The sequence below is a fragment of the Centrocercus urophasianus genome, unplaced genomic scaffold (genome assembly GCF_019232065.1).
Source record: "Centrocercus urophasianus isolate 14NV4802_14NV808 unplaced genomic scaffold, USGS_Curo_1.0 seq_767, whole genome shotgun sequence".
Taxonomy (NCBI): domain Eukaryota; kingdom Metazoa; phylum Chordata; class Aves; order Galliformes; family Phasianidae; genus Centrocercus; species Centrocercus urophasianus.
The window spans coordinates 22,690-45,610 of record NW_024885385.1 but is presented as its reverse complement, the minus strand read 5'-3'; the positions used below and the strand labels follow the sequence as shown (position 1 = coordinate 45,610).

At 43.5% G+C, this 22,921-nt stretch overlaps 1 protein-coding gene across 1 annotated transcript in view; it reads left to right on the top strand.

The window, feature by feature from the left end:
• The window catches only part of TOGARAM1 (TOG array regulator of axonemal microtubules 1), a gene marked incomplete at its 5' end in the record, with an annotated part of 31,926 nt that extends 9,074 nt beyond the window's left edge, over nt 1-22,852 (top strand). Inside the window, 18 exons of the mRNA XM_042838341.1 lie at nt 386-664; nt 1,975-2,228; nt 3,318-3,544; nt 5,363-5,463; nt 8,542-8,631; nt 9,088-9,248; nt 10,507-10,675; nt 10,981-11,115; nt 11,835-11,988; nt 12,664-12,769; nt 13,148-13,383; nt 16,844-17,002; nt 17,707-17,833; nt 18,125-18,243; nt 19,010-19,199; nt 20,424-20,643; nt 21,204-21,290; nt 22,150-22,852. Of these exons, the coding sequence (XP_042694275.1) occupies nt 386-664; nt 1,975-2,228; nt 3,318-3,544; nt 5,363-5,463; nt 8,542-8,631; nt 9,088-9,248; nt 10,507-10,675; nt 10,981-11,115; nt 11,835-11,988; nt 12,664-12,769; nt 13,148-13,383; nt 16,844-17,002; nt 17,707-17,833; nt 18,125-18,243; nt 19,010-19,199; nt 20,424-20,643; nt 21,204-21,290; nt 22,150-22,403 (3,068 nt within the window). The remainder of the gene's footprint in view (nt 1-385; nt 665-1,974; nt 2,229-3,317; nt 3,545-5,362; nt 5,464-8,541; nt 8,632-9,087; nt 9,249-10,506; nt 10,676-10,980; nt 11,116-11,834; nt 11,989-12,663; nt 12,770-13,147; nt 13,384-16,843; nt 17,003-17,706; nt 17,834-18,124; nt 18,244-19,009; nt 19,200-20,423; nt 20,644-21,203; nt 21,291-22,149) is intronic.
• Nucleotides 22,853-22,921: the final 69 nt, after the last annotated feature.

The following is a 22,921-nucleotide window of genomic DNA, read 5'->3' as shown; positions in this document are numbered from 1 at the left end:
CTGTATTTGTATTCTTGCATCACTGAAGTTTGAAAGTTGTCTGTCAGTGTTATGCAGTGCAGACTTGGAATACAGAACAGCAAACAACAGAGCTGTGTTCCATCTGCTTGAATGATTCTTCTCTTTGAAATGTAATTCTTTATAGACGTGCCTGCAAAGCAGCTTAGGCTCAGGCTTGGTTGACCAAATGCAGCGAGGGAATGGATGTTGTGAGGGAGAACATAGTTTGCCGATTGAAGTCAGCTGATCTGCCTGTAATCAGTTGAGTGAAGTGCTGACCTTTAGTTTTGACTTGCAGAGAGTGCTTTATTTCCTTACAAATTATTATTTTAATAGCTGTCAAAGAGGGTAATTACCACAAATAGTGCTCTTTTACTTTGCTCAGTTTGTGCCAGCCTGAATTTTTCCAGCAAGACCCAGCGAGGTGTTTGCAGCCCAGCAGAACACACGTCGTCCTCGCAAGGTACTGCTGCAAACCAGGGGGCCTTCATCCTGCCATCCTACCCTCTGACGTCCCCTGGGAGCAGCCCCAAGCACCTCTCCTCTCCAGCTGAGTCCCCAAAGAAGTCACAGCATAACACCATGAGCTTCTCAAACTCCTGGCCTCTTAAAAGCTTTGAAGGGCTGCACAAGCCAAGTTCTCAAAAGCCAAGAGACAGCGCAGGTAGGAGTGCTCTTAGTATACTGAGAACTGATTTCACGTTGGCTTTTAAAGTGACTACAAGGAGCAGTTAAAAACTAGCAGTGCCAGATAGGTGGGGAATCATGCAGTGCTCCGGCTGTAAAAGTGCTGCAGCTGCTGTGCTCTGCTCATCCCACTGGGGGCTTCTTTTTAAAAGCGTCATCTTTGTGTATCGGTAGTGTTAAATACGGGCGCGTTTCACTTCTTTTGTCTTTACATATATGGGATAGAAGATAACATGCAATGGCTCTGCTTTTCTTATTGGTGGTGTTATCAGCAGAAAGCTTACCATCAGACTGCGATAAAATCAGACCCCAAAATCTAGTGCTCTTAAGGAACGTCTCGTTACTTCTAATGCCCCAAATGACACACGTACAAGAAAGTTCTGCTCATTGCGTTTTGCCTTTTCACTTCTTTATTTGCAGCTGGGAGCCTGCATGTCAGATTTCCAGCATTTAGAAAATCTCTTTGAGTTCTGTTTCCAATAAACATCTCTTCAGTGAGCGGAATCTGTGCTTGTTTCATCCCAATTTACACTGACAGCTAATGGCAGAGGCTCCTCTTTGTGCTCTGGTTTCTGTCTTTAGAGACCTCATGCATACATCATGTTAACCAGAAATAATTTTAAGCTTATTTAGTTACAATAATGTAAACAATGTACCGAATTTCTTTTGAGTGTAGTTGGTAAAGACAGTCTTCTTGTAGGTTAAAATGACTTCAGTATCTGTTGAGCTTAAATTGATGTCCCCTTCCCCCACTCATGAAGCGTACTCATGAAGCGTACTTTCTTTAAGCAAAATCACAGTTTCCACTTACAATTTTGCACTGATTTAAAGAAGTCTGTTCTACATATGTGCAGAAATTTGAGTCTCAACAAAGATAAAATTCAGAAGGTTTCTGAATTAATTCTTTGGAAGCCATCTGTCCTTTGAATGCAGAAAACTTTTTATCTTGAAGGTGTGTGTTTATCTCTTGATGATTTTCTGTGTATTGCCAACATTTTACTTCACTGTGTTTCATCAGGATAACTTTATTGTTGTTGCAGCCAATTACAGTAAAATTTGTTAAGGCACCAGTCTTTTTCTCTTGTTGATTTTACAAACATTTGCTGGTACTCAGCCTGACTGGATCTTCTTGAAATGTGTTCATAATAGTGAGTGCAGCCCGGTGCATCAGTGTGTTTTGAACAATAGAACTCATCTCGTTTCAAAAGTAGCTCTCCCACGTCAGATTGCAGCGCTGTGTCCGTGCCATCTCTCCCAAGGACTGACGCCTGGCTCTGTCTTATCCAGGGCAGAACTTGCAGGAGAAGCATTCTCCTCTGCAGCTGAAGCCCACCTTGGTGAGACACCCAGCACCCCGCCGGGCGCTGGCTGGGAGCAGCAAGCCTGTGCCCCCCATCCCACACCTCGCCAGCCCCCTGCCCAGCAGGGCACAGGGGAGAGCCGAGCAGTGCGAGGATACGTGGATGAATGAAGCCGGCAGGAAGCTTGCAGCTGATCTGTCAGAGCTGAGTGTCGATGACGAGGAGGTGGACCAAGAGGAGGTTTGTTTATGTGTCATTCAACACGCTTTTCCAACTGATAGATTATAAGCCAGAAACTAACATGCGTTTCTGACTCGGACTGTTTGACACTGTCATCAGTGCAGCAGATCTGCAGTGAGGTACCATTGGGTGTCCAGCAGAAGCTAGGTAAAGCAGTGAATGCAGATTCTGAAGTACACTTGCTGTGTTTCTTCTAGGCATCTTGATTTCACTTTTTTTCTCAGCTCTGAAGTCGTGATGTTTGCAGTTATTGTGGCACTGAAGCAGAACAGCAACCCTTTGTCCAAATTCTTTTGGTATTTAGGCTTTACTGTAAATTTCACATCAGCTTTAAAATAGTACTTTCTTTAGTTAGAGGTAAGGGCCCCAGATCACTAATAACTTCATTGATGAAGGTTCTTTGGACTCTGAGCTTCCTTAGCCTCCCAAGTCCACTGAGCAGGCTGTCTGTGGTGCTCAGCACTCCCCAGCTCTCTTGGAATTCAGTTGTTTTTCATTATATAAGTGTGAGAAACTGGTGTGAAGCCGGATGAGCATGATGCCACTGCATCTGTTTCACACAGCATTGATGTGCTGGACATCAGGCTTCTGCTCTGTTTGGGGGGCTTGTGCCTATCCCTAACACTGCCTGCTGCTGGTGAGTGATCCTAGTGCTGCCTCTGTGGTGTCTGAGGGGTACTGAATGCTCTGCACCAGTCTGGAACTTAGTCAGATGCCACAGAGCTGTGACAGATTGCTTCCAGAGGTGGTGCAGCTGTGTCCACCTCGTCAGAAGCAGTGCTAATTACAGGAGAAGCATTGGTCCTGTGGATGGTTGTGTTGTATATGGTCTTTCCCCATGCATTTGTTCTTAATTCTGTCGCAGTTGATAGAAATTGAGTCTCAAATTCTGCCTTTAGAATCTAAGAACAGTAGCAGTTAATGGCTTCGCTTTGCAGTCTTCTTCCATCCTGTATGCATGATTGGAAGTACTTTGAGGTGCTGAACAGGCAAGGGAAGAGTTCAGTGCCACGTGCCCATTGAATTGATAGTCATAATTTCTTTACAGTCAATAAAAATGATCTTTTTTCATTCTCCCATCCCGTTTAGATGCAGAGTTCACTCAGATCTCTACGAAATAGCGCAGCTAAGAAGAGGGCAAAGCTAAGCAGTAACTTTTCAGAACTTGACAGTCCTGATTCTGCTCTCAAGCTCAGTCTGTCTGCAGATTCCCCTTCTCACGCTTCCTCCCCGACCTCCTGTAGTGAAAGTGGAGCTCACAGCCAGGAGTCTCTGACCTCACCTGCATCCACAGCTCCTCGGAGAAGGAGAGTAATGTGAGTAGAACTTAGGTGTTAACTCTGCTCTGAAAATCTCACTCAATCCCTGCTGCCGTTAGTTCAATATTAACAAGGTTGGAATCTCTGATTCATCTTTTCAAGCAGGCTGCTATGCTGAATAACTTGATTTTTATCTGAGAATTATTTCCCAACCTAAAAAAACCACATTGCTTTGTACCATCGCTGGTTAATTATTTTCTCGTTTGTGTCGGTTTTTAATTGGAAGGAGTCCCTTGGTGCAGTCAGTAACACTGCACAGTTGGTAAAATATTGGCAGTGGCAGTAAATATGTTATTAAGATTTCAGCCCGTTGTAGAAGTGATGTGAACCATAGCAGAAACAAATGAGTGAGAGGGAAAGTGGGTTAAGAGGATGGCTAAAGTTTGCTTGCCTGGATATGGGCGTATTTTTTGGGTTTGTTGGTTGTTGGTTTTTTTCTACAATGAAAGGAAAACAACGTAGGTGAATCTTATTATTGCAGATCATGTGTTGCTTCCATTTAATGAACTGTTTTTAAGGAAATAAAAATGTCTTTTGAGAAATTTTACAAATTCTGCAGTACAGAATCTCCTTTTCTGCCCTAGGAGCCCACGATTAAAGTCACTTCTAGCTCTGTTCTGAGGACACCTTTTACCTTAACAGAATAGGAAAGAAAAGAGGAGATAAACAGGAAAGGTTATTGAGGTGAAAGGGGGCTGGGGATTCAGCAACAGTGCAGTCTCAGAACTCATCTATGTGTACCTGCCCTCTCCTTATGCATTCCTGCTGGTTTTTAAAATAACGTGTGATAATGCTGGAATACCTGAAATGTCAGGGCCACAAACTGCTGCGTGTGACCTTCTTCCAAGTCAGGTTTTGGCCAGAACGCCTCTGACTGAGTCCCCCTCCTGGACAACATGCCATTTCCATTTTTGTGTGACGCACAAATTAATGTTTTACAGCACTCAGAGTTCTGGAATGCTGAGCTGGTAACAAAGAAATGACTTCTGGCAGGAAGGCTGAACTTGTAGGCATGACAAACTATATCCCAAGGGCTTAAGAAGCCTTGGAATGTTCAGAGAACTTTCAGTTAGTTCAGATGCAGGCTTGCCTGCATTAGAAAAGGGCACTGCCTAAGGTAAGGGCAGCTGGGCAGCAAAGCTGCTTCTGTGTGTTTGCTTTTAGAAGTATCAGTTTATTCACCAATAAACCACCGTGAGCAGAGGGAGCACGATTCTCATGTTAGTGATATCTCAGAAGGGTGCAAGTCTTCCATTTGTGTGCATTTTGGTACTTCAGTTTGGTACATGTTGGTACTTTGCTGTTTAAGAGAGCAGAGCACTGGGATGAATCATCTTTAGTACTCAAGCACATTACTTTTAAGAAGGGGTGTCAAGATGGTGCTGCAGATAACAGCATTTTCTTGATGATTATCTGTCTGCTAGAAACAGATCTGGAAACAGCTCATTCCTGGTAGCCACAGGGTGGTGGATTTGTTCCCTGTCATTTGCCCTGCTTGCCGGTTTGGAACCAGCAGCATCAATCCTCTAGGCCAAATGATTCCTTAGCTTTTTGAATTTATGCTCCTAGTGTAAAGCTGACCCCTAAGGGTTGTCTTTATGCTGTTCTTCATAACAGAGCTGCTCACCAAATTATTTCTACTGAATTTGTTTTGTTTTTCCACTCAGTGTAGAAGTATTCTGGAAATATTTGCCTCCTGGGTTCACTGGGGAGCCAAAACTAGAATCCCTTGATGTCTTTGCTGAAAAATATTCTGTAGTTAGGCTCTGACTAGCATAGAATTGTATTTCTGAAATGTCTTTTGTATTGTAACAGGTCAGACACCTTTCCACTGTTGGGAAATAAAGCACAGCCTGCAGGCATCTCTTCAGCAAGGAGTAGAGATGCAGATGTGGCAGAGCATAACTCGAGGCCAGGTATTTCACCGTGCTTATGAATGTATTCTGTGCTTCACCGACGTGACAGAATAGTCAGTTGATTTCACTTTGCATGTTCTTGCTTGTTCAGATGAATTTGTGCTCCTTGAGCACTAAGACAAGGTAATTGCTAGGCAGTATGTGGTCAAGTTGAGGTTATGCCGTGGAACTGCAGGCAAGGAGAGGCTTAAGGATTTCCTCCTTCCTGTGTCAGGATAAATTGTGTTAATGGAAGTGCTGCCTGGGAGGATGTACACTTCAAAATTCATAAGTGTGTAGCTTGCAAATTCATTGGATGCCAGCAGAGAAGAGTAGGAAGGTTCAAAAGGCTGCAAGCAGCTAATTTCCTGGTAGGAAATTGAAGTGATGCTACTGCAGGTAACTGCAGATTTCTATCATGGGCAGAAATCAATTGCTTATGATTATGTATATTGAATTAATTCTGGTTCAGTTAGAAGATGTTTCCTTAGAGAGAAGAAGAGTGGGAGCCGTGCTCTTGAAGTCCTTCTGCGTTCTTTCTTCCCAGTGTCTCTCTGACGCAGCCCTCAGCAGCTCTGCATTTTTCCCCCAAGGTTACAAGGCATGGTGTGATTAAGGTTGGGGGACATCTTACAGGCCTGAATTTGCCCAGCCATCCCAATCGATCAGTCTTTGTCACAACCAATACTGACAGGCTTTTTTCAGTTCCTGAGGTTAATGAGGTCTCATTTGAGATAAAGCTGTTTTCCTCTTTTCTCAGGATAAATTAGAAAATAGGTTTGTCAAGTGACAGCTGAAGTCAGAGAGCAAACCCTGCATACACACAGTGGGATGTACTGTGGTTAATGATTTTTGCATTCCTTATGTGAAAAGATCTTCTGTGAGAAGTTCACCTTCAGCATAAGATGATGAGCAGCACATTCATTTTGCTCACTGAGCCATCTGCTCATAGGAATGCACAGTGCTGGACCTCCTGTGAAGGGCTGCCTCTCTGCTTTACTGATAAGGTCAGCCTAATACCTGTGCAGCTGGCTGGTTGAAAGTCTTTTAGTTCCCCTGCTGCCTGGCCATGGCCCGTCTCACAGGTCAGAGCTCTGACTGCTCCCAGCTTCAACACTGGGAGAATTTCTAAAAATCAGTTTGATATTTAACTTTTCTCACTGTACTGAAGTTTTTTTTTCTCACACCGAACCTAAATTCCCCTTGTTGTAACTTAATCCCATCACTTTTTCTATTTTACTGCACAGAATTTGAATTAAGAAGGCATCACTGCAAGCAGCCACTTTCAGGCTGGATGTGGCTCTGGGCAGCCTGGGCTGCTGGTTGGCGACCTGCACACAGCAGGGGATTGGAGCTGGATGAGCACTGTGCTCCTTTCCAATACACTTTTCATGCACCAGAAGATTTTTTTTTTTCTCCCTTTCATCTTCTATACTCTGAAGTAGCTTCTGTTTTTTCTACCTTTCCTCCAGAGGTCCAACATCTCAGCTGCTGTTCTCCGGGCTGTTTTCAGCAGATCTACAGATCTCTTTCTTGAAAATGCAGTACTTGTTATGCACTTAGAGTTGAGAGGAGCCAAAGGACTATAACACGTACCTGTGCACATATCCCTCTATAACGTTTACCTTTTTTCTACTTATTTTCCACCCCAGTTTTGTATGGCTCATCACTTGTGCCTGTAGCTGGGGTGATTTGTCTGACCCATGTAATACGTGTGGGTGATTGTGTGAAGAGCTGCTCCCTAGAAGTGTATCTTGGTTGGTTGCAGAGGATGTAGAAGGCTTAGATAAGTTAGGGTTATATTGCTGTAGAGCACACGAAATAAATTGAACAGGTTGTAGCAGCTGATGCCCTAAACCCATCTGTCTGCCAGCAGCTGGTGCTGCAGTGCTGCTGGATGGGATGCAGCATGATGGGATGCTCCTGGGCTGCAACCCACAGCCTCCTCTGCTCCACGTTGAGCAGCTCCAGCTCCCTGGCAGTCTCCCAGTGCAGCTGGTAATGGAAAGATTTCTTATGTTTGTAATTAATCATGTTCATTTGGAACTTGGGTTTATCTGTAGATGACAAACATTGCATGAGAAAGATGAAGGAAGCCTGAGAGCCTTGTCAGACTTTCATAAGCAAGAATTCTCCTACCATTTGGCTAAAAGCAGCCTGGGAGCCTCTGGAAATGTAATGCTTTGAGAACGTGTAGTACACCAGAGGCACACTCAAAGGTTTTGTTCATACGTGGCTTCTTCTTTCTGCGTGGTTCACATTTGATGCTAAAGGGACTTCTGGTGTTAGTGTAGTTGGCCAACGCTTGTACTGTGGCAGTGGGTGTGGAGCTTTGAGGACAAAAGCAAAGAGAAATGCCATGGACTCTAATTAAGAGTCAAAATACGGAGGAGCAAGGAAATCTGAAGCATTCCATAGGTCTGTAATTTTGCTATGTTGCTATTTGTATAAGTTCTCCTTTGTGGAGGCTTTCTAGAAAATGCATTTCAGGGTGTTTGGTGTAGTTTTTATTCTTACTGTAATAGTTGGGCTTTTTGGGTATTAGTTAACATTTGAGTGCCAGTTAAGTCCTAAGAGAGATAATAGACATCATGAGAAAAGGCCAAACATTATTTCTTTCAGTCTGAATACATGAAGAGCTTTGGAAGTTTCTATTTCTCCAAGCCCCTGCTGTGTGCAGGTCGCCAGCCAGCAGCCCAGGCTGCCCAGAGCCACATCCAGCCTGGATGATGCAGTGGTGCTGGATTAGTTAAGAACCAATAAGAACCATTTCTGCACTTACAGTCAGTCAGATAGGAACTGCTGCAGTGGGGTTTCAGTGAAACCAGTTGATGTAAAACATTTACCCTCCCGTTACAAATGTTGGTTGTCCTTCCTATTTTTAGGCAGAGATCTTTTCTCATACATGCTTTCCATCATCTTGAGGATGCTGGTGTTCATTAAAGCCTGTGAGTGTCAGTAACTTGAAAATAAGTCAATACATGGAAGTCATAAACTGGAATGTCAGTGTATGGTGATACTTGGGAAGAATAAGAGATGTACAGCAGGGTGAGCAGCCTTCCAGGTGTGCAGTGGGTGATTTTGTGTTCTGATCTGCAGTGTTGGCCTGTAGCTCCCAGCAGCTGAGCAGCCCAGGTTCCATTTCACCCAGTCTGCTGTCTGAAGATGCGGTCGAAATCGTTGGTAAAGGTATGAAGAGAACTAACTTAGCTCCCACATCTCGTGTTTTTAAAATGGTAGAAAGTACACTTTTGTAAGGAGGCAGAAGGAGAAACAGATCCTTAAAACATTTTAGATTTTCGACAGTCTCCAGTTTAAATGAAAATAAAGAGAGATGTACCTGAAAGTTCTGCAGGTACTGCTTGTGGTATTCCATTCTAACAAGAAAAGAATGGCAGCAGATTTATGAAGGTTGGTTTTTGCTTCTTGCCTAGCCTGCCCTCCTGCACGGGGGGATAAGGTAAGATTACCTCTGGCTGGAAATTGCCACTCATGGTTCAACAGCAATGCTTTTGTCTTCTGGAATTGATTTTGTTTTGCTTTGTGGTGTTTGGTTTTGTTTTTTTTGTTTTTTTTTGTTTTGCTGAGTTCTGCTGAATGAAATAACTACTTTGGTAAGGGGGTGTGACACAATATGCCTTTCAGGTGTGTTTGGAAGTCCTGCACAGGCACAGAGCCAGACTGTAACGTGTGTAGAGAATGGAGATGACCAGTCTGCCCAGGAGCCTGAGCCATCGCCGGGGTTCTGTGGGAGAAGCATCCAGCATGGCAGCACTTCTCACTCCCATGTTGAAAATGAGAGAGAGGTAGAATCTCAGGGCTGTTTTATTGTCTCACCTCCTGTTTCTGTATGTGTGACTACAGGCACAATACCCTGTATTGTGGTAAACAGCAGTTTGATTAAAATACATGAATTCACAGCTCAGGTAACTTGCAACAGAATACAAATCCTTTCATTTCTGTTATTTGTGGAGTTCCAGTTGTAAGGTGAAGACTAAAGCTGGGTTAACAAAGAGATGCTTTTGTGAACATGTGGCTGCATTGCTGCACTGACTGCTTATTTTGTAAATGATAATCAGGGCACAGTCATTTTCTTCTGATGTTTGCAAGATGTTGCATCAGACCCAAAAGAACTTTCTTATTACTCAGTGCTATTTCTCTAACAGTTGTTAAAGACTGAATTACATTCCTATGTAATGCAACTTACTGCAGTGTCCAGTCGAAATAAGACAGCAGCGTGGTGTCATTGTTGCTTGCTAGTAACATAGGAGATAAATTTGATCTTAGCATGGTCCAGAGGGAACTTGTGTTTGCATCTCAAACAGGCTGTTACAAACAACACCAGTTACCAGTACTGATGGTAGCAAATTAAGTGAACTGTGTAAAGCGTTTGTGTGATCCTCTGATGTTTTAGACTAAAAAAACCAGAGGATATATTGAAACACTGTAGAGCTCCATTAACATTTGCTGGTATTTCATCAGTGGATCTTGAGACCCGTTTTCAAGGCTATGCTGGGGCTGGAGCAGGGCTCTGAACCATGTATTTGCTGTCTCGGATGGATGATTAAGTTACACCTTAAAATCTGTTCTTTGTGTAAATGATTGGGGATGCAACAAGTGCAAAAAAAAGTGGTTTCCTGCCTGACTGCAGGCTGGTGGTGTGAGCACATCTGTTAGTGCAGTGTGAGGCACGAAGGCTCTGCACATGTGCAGCCCCAGGCTGAGCCCAGTGGCTTTGTAGTGACAAATGGTGGTGGTAGAAGTTTCCACCTCTCCTGAGGGCTCTGGGAGGAGGGCTGCAGGATGGAGTGGAGATGGGAAGTTTTTGTGGGAACTGTAAGCATCGTAAGGATCCAAGAGGCAGGTGTGAGGCTGCACTGCTGAACACTGCTTTTAAAAGCCTGTGAGCTTCAGTGTGAGCTAAATTGGTGACTGAGATCTTTAGGAAACAACACAAGGCTGACAGAGGGATGGCAGACTGTCCCATAGAAACCTTACACTTGCTGGGTAGCTTTGTGCTCTCTATCAGGTTTCGTATCACAACGCGTTCGTTACTTTCTGTAGGTAAAAGTGACCATGTCAAAATCTGCCCAGGATAAGATGAGGCAGAAGAAAAAGGAAAGAAAAGAACAAAGTCACAAGGAATATCAGGAAGTCAAAGACCTTGAAGAAAAGGGAAAAAGTCCTTGGGAAAGACTGAACCTGAATGAACCCAAGAGCACAACAGCTGACAGTGAGCAGTGGTTTTGTGTTAAATCGATAATATGCTATTAAATGCTGCAGAAGTTGAAATGCAAATTCTGTGATAATTACTAAAAGTGATGACAGTGTGACAGAAGGTATCACTGGAGTGAATTTTAGACAGCAGGTTATTCTTTAATCGTTTGCATTGTACTGTGAGTAGTGCGAAGTAAAGCACTAATGGAAACATTTGAAACACTGTAGTTAAAAAAATCAAAAACCAACGAGGATTGGAAGCAACAGTTTTTTTCCTTTTGCTGAATTGCTGTTGCTGTAGTTTTGACATTTATTTTCTAGAGTTAAATCTCCATGGGGATATATTGGCACCATCAAGAAGTGTGTCACTGTCATTAGAAAATGTTGCCCCGAATACTTCACTAAGAAGAACATCCAGTTTGAAGAAGGCAAAATGTTCAGCCTTGCTAGATTCTGGTAAGTTCTTGCATTGAATAACATACAAAGACTGTTAAAATCTTTGGGTACGTGGAGTGGGACATTTGCAGAGTGCAGTTGGTTTAGTATGACTTGTTTGTACAGTGGATTGCCTGGGATCCTTTGGGAGATTGCTGTGTTGGGAATGGTTGTGAAGGAGAATAGAATTCATCACTCTCCTTGGAAACTATTTGCATCCAAAATTTGGTAGGAAGATGTTTGCAATGTGAGAGGGTTTTTTTTTTATTCACTCAGCAACTTCAGTGATGCAAGGAATTAATGGCAAGTGGACTCTTGCAACCTTCTCCCTCCCAGAAAAACATTTCTGGGAACATCTTGTCACTGAGATGCCTTCAAAATACACAGCAAAAACCTCTTCAGAACAGGTTCCTGTTGGTAGCAGTCAAAGCTCTAGAGTTTCCCAAGTGACTCTGTAAGTTTTGCTCTGTTGCTCTGTTGTCTTGCCACGCTGTGCATCAGCTTTTACATCTAAACAATGACTACTGCATTTGTGCTTGGGACTTTTTGAAGTGATGGTTCTGTGCAAAATAATTACATCTGCTGAATGATTGAGGGTGTGACTGGGAAAACTGCCTTTGAAAACGTGGTCCCTTTGTAGCAGCCATCTAAATGCAAGAAGCTGGAGGTGCGTTTTCTTCCTGTGGATGAACTGATTCCTCGTGGTTGTGCAGTGTTTGATGGGCCTCCTGGCTTTTCAGATGAAATTCCTCTAGGGCCTCGAGGGCGCTATAAGGAGCGGACGCCATCGGTCACTCACAGCCCTGAAGTGCTGGACCCTTCAGAACTGGAGCCCTTTGCAAAACCAGAGGCAGCCCTGACAGAAGCCCTGGCGCTCCTGGCTGACGACGACTGGTACGTGCAGACTTGTTACCTGCAGCCCAGTGCACTGTGGAAGGCTTTGTAAGGCTGTCGTTTGATAGCTTGCTTTTAAAAGCACTGCAAGGTGCCGGAAACATCAAATGCAAGAAATGATTACAAGTGATAGGTGAGAAAATTATTTTTTTTAATCCAGATCAAAATTAAACTGCTGTTAAGTCCTGATGGAGCAGTGCTGTCCCTGCTCATTGCGGGGAGGCTGGACTGGATGGTTTTAGGGATCTCTTCCAACTTGAAGGATTCTATGAAATTAATGAATCTAACTTAAATGCTGTAAATGGAGGCCTAATATTTAAGCTTTCACAAATGTTTAGCATCCCTTTTTGTCATTTTCTGTTAAATATAAAGCTTCAGCAATTCTCTAACTGGTAGGCTGGGGCTACAGTGCTGTTCCTCTTTAATTTTAGAGGGAAAGTAATCCTCTAATTGCCACTACTGCAAGCAGCAGGCAGAATTTAAAGAGATGAGATGATTCCCTTCCCACACTGAAGGGAAGACTTGCCTCAAAAGAATTTTCCATGTTACATATCCTTGCTTTATTCTACGACATCACTTGGTTTGCTGTTTGGTTCTTCACTGTTCTGCTTTCAGTTCTTCTGTGGGACATTTGAAGTGTCTTGAGTTTAGATGTTCTCCGTTCTCTTTGCACAGGGAGAAGAAGATTGAAGGCCTGAACTTCATTCGGTGTTTGTCTGCATACCACGCAGCTGTGCTGACTGGGAAGCTCCACGAAACAAGTTTGGCTGTGGCTCAAGAGGTTAAATTTTAGTAGCAGAATATTTCACTGACAGTGTATACAAATGTATGTACTTTACAGCTGTGAGATGCACTGGAGTGAAATGCTATGTTCACCTATGATTAGCTCTCCTCTGTCTCACAAGGATGAGTTTGTAGTTCGGCAGAGCAGCTCATGCATTGGATACCAACAGCTTATTTGCTAAAAGACTGTAAGGATTTACAGTGTAACATTTTTGAGTGCATGTGTTTTAATTCTCACACCTTGTGAATCGAGTTAGAAATGTATTTCTCGTTTGCTTTTGAAGTTACTTGAAAAGGGAAACGTGAAGCTTTTCTTATTTTTACGTTCATTTTATAAACATTATTCATTGTTTGTTTGGGTTTTTCCTGTGTGCAGGTCAAGAATTTACGCTCAGGTGTTTCTCGAGCTGCTGTGGTCTGTTTAGGGGATTTGTTCACCTACCTGAGAAAGAGCATGGATCAAGAACTAGATAATACAGTAAAAGTCCTTTTGCACAAAGCTGGTGAATCCAACACATTTATAAGGGAAGAGGTAGACAAAGCACTGAAGGCTATGGTTAATAATGTGACTCCAGCACGTGCACTTTGTTCTCTTATAAATGGAGGGCAAAGGTAATTCTTACAAAGACTTTATAAAGAACTAACTTATGAATAGATTAAGTATATCAAATATAATCATTAAAAAAATATATCAAAACATAACAGGCAGAAAATGGGAAATGCAATAAGCAAAGCTGCTGCCCAGGGCAACGTTTGTTGGCGTGAACGTGAAATTTCTTTTTGTGCATTACTGCTGATTGTGGAGCTTGCTGTGTTTTCTGGTGGTTTTGCAGGATTTCAGTGGTTTTATTCAACGTTAATATAATACTCTTAGGAAACTGCTGGTTTGCTTTGTCTAATGAAGCTCACATAGCATCCTCACGTGCCATTCATTCTGCAATGAAATGCCTGTCTTTTTCAGTTCTTCAGCATTACTTTCTCTTTAAAAGAATGATCTACAACTTTCAGTTCTCTAGCTGCAATCATCTTGGCTGATTTCATGTTGTTCTCTATACATTGCTGCTTAATAGTCTTTCTCTGTCTGCATTTAATTTCCTTTACAGTGGTGACGGCCTTTATTTTCTTGACTGCCTCAGATATGACAAGCTTCCATTTCTGGCTCCATGGTTTGTGATTCTGATCTCTAGCTCGCTCCAATCTGTAGCAGGAGTTACATTCTTGTCTTTCACCCTACCTGCTAAGTATGCTGCTGTTCTTTTATATCCTCATTTCCTGCAGTACCAAGACTTAAGTGAGCCATGAGGTGTTTCAGTATGGTAGCTTTATACCTGCTTCTATTTAATCTGCTGCGTATCTGTCATCACTTAGGTTACAAGAAATTCATGTCTGTCCTTTGCATTAAATATTTCAGATGCTCCATGATAAATCAGTCCACAGATTTGTCGCATTGCTAGAACCATAGCAGTTAGTTTTGATTCAGAATACTTTGTTTCTCATTTTGTTTCTGGGGAAGCTCGTTGCTTTGGAATATTCTGATTCTGTCTCTGAAAGCCAACGAGAACCATACTTCAATTATTTGAACTTCAAACTGAAAGGCAAATATCTGCCTTAGCATTTAGATGATTTAAGAAATGTGCCTGCATGTAGTCGTTTGGGAGAATTTAAGAGCAGCAGGCAGTAATTGTGCATTGCTTTAAGTCAGAAGCCATGTAATGTGGTGCAGTTATTACTCACTCAGGTACTCCATCCCTTTTTCAGATGTCCTTGGCTAAGCAGTGCTGCTGATTGTAATTGCCTGAATCTGATCTCCCTGTCTTCAGCAGCAGATTCAAACTCACAGACACGTCCTCATGGGGTCTACAAAGATCTGACCCCCAATTTGTGAACTCAGGGACACTTTCAGATACTTCAGGCATCAGAATTATCTGAACTGAGTCTGAATACAGCATTTGAAGTGGGGATTAATTTCATCGCAGCTAAGAAGCCATCAGTGCAAACTCTGATTAAATCATGGGGTACAGTGTGCATTTCATGCATGGCACATCAGCGGATGGCCTGCGTAGCACTGGGGGCTTCACATTCTCTAATCCAGGCTTCAGGAAACTCTGCCCACATTGGCACCAAAGCCTGTGTGGCACATCTGCAGCCATCATCTCTGTGGTCAGTAACAGTGAATATGGATGATAACTGTCTTCCCGTGTGGAAATTTGGAGGGAAAACGGGACGCACCTTCACTGCGAAATGGGAAAGTTGTGTTTGACCCAGCTGCGTGATCACAGAAATGATGTATTTTCTAAATCCATTTTATACATTTTTTTTCTATTCACCATCACTGTTCAGGTTAACAGGTATGATTTTTGTGTAGAATTCATAAGACCTTTTTAAAATTCACCCAGTTTCTGCTAAACCTGGCTCAAGCCTACTGTGATCATAAGTATTACCCTTGTAGACCTGAGTAGGCCTATGTGCCGAGTCTTCATCACCTACAGAACTGGTTCTGGCTTTACCAACAAGAGCAATCTGAAAAATTTTTGTTTGCTTTCATGAGTAGCTGCTCTAAACACACAGGATAACTGCTGCAAGCTCACCTCACTGAGCAGATTCTTGATTCGCGGTTGTGCTTTCAGAACAAGAAATTTTAAAGCCACGTTTCTTATCTGCACGAATATTGCTTAATTGCAGGATTTGATATGCATGGGACACAAATTCCTGCTGTTCTGCATGAGCAGCAGGTGCCTGTGGGGGATGGGGACTCGGTTTTACTGAGTGGAGTCTTTAAGCCTCATAGCTGTTGTTTTCCCACCAGCACATACAGCAGGAGATAGGCTGTGTCTGTTTCCCTTCTGCCAAGCTCATGAGCACTGGGGCTGCTGTACGGACATGACAGCAGGCACTGAGCTCTGGTATTAAGCTGCACAGAGCAGCTCAGACCGTAGCTATGTTAGCACAGAACTCAGTGTGCTGGCTGCTGAGTTACTTCATAGATCTCGTGGCCCGAGCTGCTTTTGGAGTTGCAATGTGTTCAGTTTTAATAGAGGCTGTTAGCTGTCTTTGTGCCAATTGAAGGTGCTTTGTGCAACATAAGGATACCTTCACCTCCAATGAGGCCATTATATTTATGGTACAAATCCTTCTGAAGCAGGAACAGTCATTCAGGAAGGACATGGGGTGGCTGTGTCAGGCTGAGAAGCAGGGGAAGCCAGTAATGTGGATAGCAAGTCCACTCTTTTCCTTAGCTCCTTTCCTTAGACCTGGTGTTCCTTTGGAACGACAAGCCATAGTGGTGCCTCATTTACTGTGCACTAAAACTGTCCTTAAAACCCAGTGATGAAAATAGAGTTGGAAAGCTCCAAATCTGCAGAACTGCACACTGAACGCAGGGGATCAGCGGGTACTGCAGGATTTGTATGCAGGATTAGTTTGTTGCAAAAGTTTGGACATTAATTCCGAGTTTTTTCTGACTTTTACCAGCATAAGAATGTAATGTCCTCTGTCTTATAGAAAACAGGCTTCTGCAAGGCTTTTAGAAGTCAGTAGAATACTGCTTTGTTTAATTTGAAATCGATATAAATGATATGGGATTTCTGTCTGAACGTGGGGATTTGTTTCACATAAAGTTGGTGGCAGGAACGTGCAGCGGTGAGCTTTCCAAAATATTTCACTAACGTAGGAAAATTTAGACAGTAAATTCTCACAGAAAAGAATGAACATCTTTAGTAATTTAAAAACTGCAGGATTCTGCCCTGTGAGAGGATAAAGGGCTGCAATGGTCTTTAACAAAAAGGAGGTCATCTTTTTTTTTTCCCTTCTGCATTCATGTAGCTTGGGTTTCTGTGTGAGTGAAATGATGCTTTCTGATACTTAGCCCCATGAGTTATCCTTTTAAATGAAGCTACCAGGCTCTGTATTTTCTGTAAAGCCAGAATAGGTATCTGCATATCAGCACTATGCTTGTTGTAGATTGTGCTATAGAATGAAAGAGTGCAGTTGTATGCCGTGTCTGTTAGGGTGCATAAATTCTGTTAGTTAGCTGCTGCAATGAGCTCTTACTAAGCAGTCGTGTTCTCTTTAGCCACCTGCATACAGCGGTGAGAAGATGCACAGCCCAGCACATGGCAGATGTTGTAGAACGTATGGGAGCAGAGTGGGTGCTGTCTGGAACCAAAGGTGTCACTGATAGGACTTTCTCTGCGATTGCCAGGTTTGCACTGGATAGTTCACAGCAAACAAGGTTAGTAGAGTCAGTAATTCAGCAAAGCATACTAGAGGTGGCTGAAAACATCTGCACAGCTCAGTGTATGGTTCTCCACAGTGGTAAATGGCTGTTAAGATAATGTGTTGGGAACTACCTGGATGTCTCCTGCAGCTGTGCCCACGTGGCAGCAGAAAACAGAGGGAATCAATGGATGAACTCTTCTGGCCATGTGCCCTACACAGGCCGTGCTGGGGATCTGAGCTCTAGGATCATTGTCATGCACTGGCACAGGTTGCCCAAGGAGGCTGTGGATGCCCCATCCCTGCAGGCATTCAAGGCCAGGCTGGATGTGGCTCTGGGCAGCCTGGGCTACTGGTTGGTGACCTGCACACAGCAGGGGTTGGAGCTGGATGAGCACTGTGCTCCATTGCAACCCAGGCCATGCTGTGATTCATGCTGTCTGACTGGCAGAGGTGGACCACCCTGTCTAAATACAGCCAATGCTTGAACACTAAAATGGAAGACTGTTTCAAGACTGTTTCTCAGTCTTCAATTTGCTCAGTTGTTGATCAGATAATGATTGTTGATCAGAGTTTCTTTGGGGAAAAATGAAAGGGTGTCTGGTTACACATATAGACAGATAGCAATCTTTTTTGCACTTCTCTGTTTTGAAGTTACATTTGTCTAAACGTACAGATCAGTGCTCACTGATGTGTGTGCCATGGTCTTTTGCCCTGCAGGTATTACGGTCGAAAGATGCTTTTCTGCATGATGACTCATCCTGATTTTGATAAAACACTTGAAAAGTATGTGCCAGCCAAGGATTTACCTTACATTAAGGAATTTGTTAACAATCTACATCAAAAGGTATGTAGAAAAGCTTGTTTAACAGCTGAGAAACACAAACTGTACTAGTGGTTTTTAGGTATGGACATCGGACCTGTAGAGAATGGGAGGAGCATATTCAGGTGAAGACAGGTGATCAGATTAACACAGGGATTGTTACCTGACCTGTCCATACCTGTAATCCTTGCAGATACACTGGATCCTCTGTACTTTGCTGCTGTGCTTTGCATGGCTGGTAGACTTGCCTCTAAAGAGTCTGCAGTGCTGCAGAACGTACCAACCAACTTAATAAGTAGTTCCATCTTTGTGCAGGGTCTGGGAGAGATGCCCTTAGACACACCCTCAGCAAAAGGAAGACGTTCTCATACTGGTAGTGTTGGACATTCGAGGTCATCGTCTACTTCCAGAGATGCTCTCAACATCACTGACAGGTAATGATCTTCCTGAATATTCTATCCTGTGAACTGATCTCTAGGAGAATGATCTCGTGATGAGAAATGAGCACTGAAAGGTTCACAACAGGGTTAAACATAGGAGAAGAAAATGAGAAAACTGGACACGTCCCGAGTAAGTTCTTTCAAATAGGACAGTTGCTAATATGAAAATGGCTTTCTGCATTTTGAAATTAATTTGTTTGTTGACTGCCTGTGAAAATGCACAGAGTGTAAAAACAAAAAACAAAAGAAACCCAAACACTGGCAGCTCAAGGTGGGTCCTTCATTTCAAGATGTTGCCATCCAAGCTCTGCACAAACACTGTGCCTAGGAGTAGCTTCAGTAAGAATTGTCTGTTGTGCCTTTGGACGCTGAGTATTCCGTTAAATTCTGACTGGGGATGCTGAAGGCTTTACACCATCCTCTCTCCATTTTTTTTTTGTTTTCAGTTTTGGTTTCTAACAGTTCTTCTATGGATCTGAAAAAGAGGAAAAAAAAAAAAGCACGAGAGACTCAAACCAGGCCAGAACATCTGTATCTGAGAATATAGAGTTCATCGGCTCTTTGACTGCCTCTGGGCTCAGGGTGTCTTTCAGGAACAAATTTCTTTCAGGCACTATCTGCTATTCAGAATAATTAATTCCAGGCTTGATAAGATTTTCTTTTTGCTTTTGCATTTGCCCTTACGCAGCAAGGGAATGTCCAGGACTAACGACTCGTTTCAGCTTGCTGATGTATTTGCTGAAGTTCTTCCTTTCCACAGAGAGGCTGCAGAAGCACGCGAAGTCAGTAGAAAACCAGTTCCTCGTAATTCCCTGGAAAGTGAAGAATATGTGAAGGACATCGTAGGTTTATTGAATGCCAAAGACTTCCGGGATCGAATAAATGGCATTAAGCAACTGTTGTCAGACACAGAGAACAATCAGGACTTTGTTGTTGTGAACATTGTGAAGGTAAGCCTATGACAGCTTCTGAGTTAGAAGGCTTTTAAAATTCCATCACAGAATTTTCTGCTAAGAATCATGATTTCTTCTTTCGATAACAATGTCTGATTAACAGGCAAGTACTGAGGGATGGGTCAGGTGTGCTTTGAGAGGAGAGATGTAAGCTGCAAAGGTAGTAAAGGCAATAAACGGGAGGAAGAAGTTGGAAGCTTTCACCTAGACAGCAGTTATAGAAGTATTTCTGGAATAATGTGTGCTGCTGCTGAGCAAATACCAAAATAGGAACAGATTACAGGCAGAGCAGGAAGGATGAATCAAGGCATGAGACATTGTCACAGGCAGTTGCAAGTTTGGTTAGCTTTGTTAATCTTGGAGAAAGTGAGGAAGGGTCTTCACTGTAATATAACAGCTTAGGGTGAGTATCCTTTCCAGGAGAAGAAGAGTTCCTTGAGGAGAAGAGAAATACTGTGGTGATGTCCAACGGTTGTGAACTGCAAATAGAATGAAAGTGGGATTGACTTTTAGCAGTGCAATGCCTTTGCTGTAAATTAATAAAATACGGCTGTGAAACGTCTTGGTATCTTAACTGTGGATGTTTTTTAAATCCTTAAGATGAGATTCCTGTTGTGAAGAGGTGAAATTTAGAGTGGTGGGCTTGATCTAGGAACTAGAAGATAGACACAGTGGGAACAAATTGTAAGATGTCCAGACTAGGTCTTTTCTGTCAAGGATGCCTATTCCTAATGCCTCTGAAAGGCAAAAAAATGCCCTACATTTTAGCATGTTATTGCATGTCTTGTAGCAAGGCTTAGGGGTTATAATAGCAGGGTTTATTAATTATTAAGATAACCATGTCACCGTGTGCTACAGAAGGCAAGTCAAACACATTTCAAAGATACTCCTGGATGTTCTTTTTGCCAGGTAGAGCTGCGTCTTGTTAAAAATAATTGCTTGCAATACTGAAAGTTACAGATGGTTGGTATACTTGTAGTACATCGTAGAGCAAAGCCTGAAATTCAGATACAGTTGGTTGGGTCCTGCTGAGGCATCCACAGTATGAAAATAAACAGCGAGCGTTGGTTTACTTGCTAAAAAAAATAATCCCAAGTATTTGCATATCAGAGCCATCTTTTGCTATGGTGAACAACTGAAGCGTAACAGAAAAGCAGGAGACATAAAATCCAGCTCAGATATTCATTAATTCAGATGAATGCTGTTTGGATACGTTTTCAGATCTTCGATGCTTTCAAGTCTCGCTTACATGACTCAAACAGCAAAGTCAATCTGGTTGCTTTGGAGACAATGCACAAGATGATTCCATTGCTGAAAGACAATTTATCACCAGTTATCAACATGTTAGTTCCTGCAATGGTAGATAACAACCTAAACTCCAAAAATCCAGGGATCTACGCAGCTGCAACAGATGTTATTCAGGCTCTGTGCCAACACTTAGGTAATCTATTTTCTCTTCAGTTTAAAGAGTTTTAATTGCATTACATTTTAAATGTAAAGAGTTGCTCTTTTCAATAATTTCCATTCAATCATTACCTTGTTTAATGCATCCTTGCTTTTATTCTCATGCATTTTAAAGCATGCAAGTCATCGTAGTGTAGACTTGTCCTAACTGTGTAGGTGGGTTTGTTATGTTTGCTTAGCAAGTCTGTCATCACCCAGCAGCATGTCAGAATACTGAAGCTCTAAAGCAGGCCAAAGAAGGAGACTTGGGGATTTGTATATGGCACAACTGTTATCATTCCTTAACTGTTTTGGCCTTGGAGCAGAAAGTTACTATTTTCATTAAAAGGAAAATGCTACATCTTACCAGAGTCTTGGAGTTAGGGCTTGTTAAGATTATCCTTTTATGGTTGTGTTTCCTTAAATAAATTACCTTTATTCTTGGAGTTAATGCATCACAAATCAGCTTCTTAGTTACTGTTTTTTTAATATCGTGTTTGTTTCCAGAGTGCTTAATTTTGTTTACAATTCTTAATTTGTTTTGTTCTTTGAATTTAGACAGCTATTTGCTTCTGCAGCCATTCTGCACAAAAGTCCAATTTCTGAATGGAAAAGCAAAACAAGACATCACTGAGAAGCTTGCTGGTAAGGTGCTGCTTTGTTTTGCATGTTTGTTTGTTTGTGTACCATCCTAGCTACGCAAACTCCTTGCAGGATGAGCTGGTTGTGTATCTGCCACAGTGCACTGTGACCATTAACAATATATCTGTTGTCAAATTTCACCCCCTTATAATGCTCAGTGAAGCTAGTACTCACAAAAGAAAAGATTGTTCTGTTCTGTGTAATAATAGAATTGCTCAGGTTGGAAAAGACCTTAAGGATCATCGAGTCCAAGCACAGCCCAACCATCCTACCCCAACTCTAACAGCCCACCCCTACATCACGGCCCTGAGCACCACATCCAAACAGTTTGTAAGCACATCCAGGGATGGTGACTCAACCACCTCCCTTGGCAGCCCATGGCAGTGCTTCACAGCCCTTTCTGTAAAGAAATTCCTTCTGGTATCCAACCTAAACCTCCCCTGCTGCAACTTGAGGCCATTTCCCCTTGTCTTGTCACCAGTGAGAAGAGACCAGCCCCGCTCTGCTGCAGTCACCTTTCAGATATTGGCAGAGAGCAGTCAGGTCTCCCCTCAGCCTCCTTTTCCCCAGACCAAACAGCCCCAGTTCTTTCAGTTTCTCCTCGTAGGCCACATTCTCCAAGCCCTTCACCTGAGAGAAGATGAAAGGCATGTTTGTAGGGAAAGCTGATAACTTTTATTGGGCCACTCATGTTGCTGCAAAAAAGGACAAGCTTTTGAGCACGGCCTTCCTTCATTAGTTGCTGCGAGAAGATGCTTTGACTTTCAGTACTTCCACACCTCTCTCAGGGCAGGGGCTCACTTCTGGGCTGTACATTACAGTAGTCCCCAGTGATAATAAATAACTGCTCTCTTTCTTGTAGACCTGGTTGTGGAGCTGTACCCACGGAAGCCTCACGCTGTAGAGCAGAAGGTTTTAGTCGTCCTCTGGCACCTCCTGGGCACCATGACCAACAGCGGCTCTCTGCCCGGAGCAGGAGGAAACATCCGGGCAGCCACAGCCAAACTGTCCAAAGCACTTTTTGCACAGATGGGGCCGAGCCTCCTCGCTCACGCTGCAGCTCAGCCACCGCACATCAAGAGGAGTTTGGAGGAGTTCCTGGAGATAGCCACCTAACCAGCGGGCCGCCTTGGGCCGAGGGGCAGAAGATGGCAGTGGATGTGGGGCGGCCCTGGGCTGCGTTCACTTGGCCCAGGAGCTGCTGTCGGGATCACCGTGGGAGTGCTGGCGCAGGCTGCGCTGCTGCCCTCAGCGCTGGGACCTGCGAGCGCCGCACCTCGCACGCAGCCGGAGGGGAACCGGCTGATACCGCATCCAGAACGCAGGGCTTGGTGCGCCAGTGGTGAACAACGGCTTTTTTTCACCCCCGTGCAGTATTAGCAGGGCGCCGTGCGGGATGGAGCCGAGCCCGGGGCAGCAGGGCACCGCCGGGAGCGCACGGAGCTGAGCGCCCGTTTGTGCGTGTAACGCGGTCGCCCCGCCCGTTCTGCTCGGCCAGCCCGGGCCCCGCTGCCGCGTGCGTTTTACACGGGAACTGACGCGAATAAAGGGATTTATTTCCGTAACCGCTGCCTCCTCGCCTCAGGTTTGGGGGGGGAGGGGAGCGCCGCCATTTGGCGGGCGGGCGGGGAGCG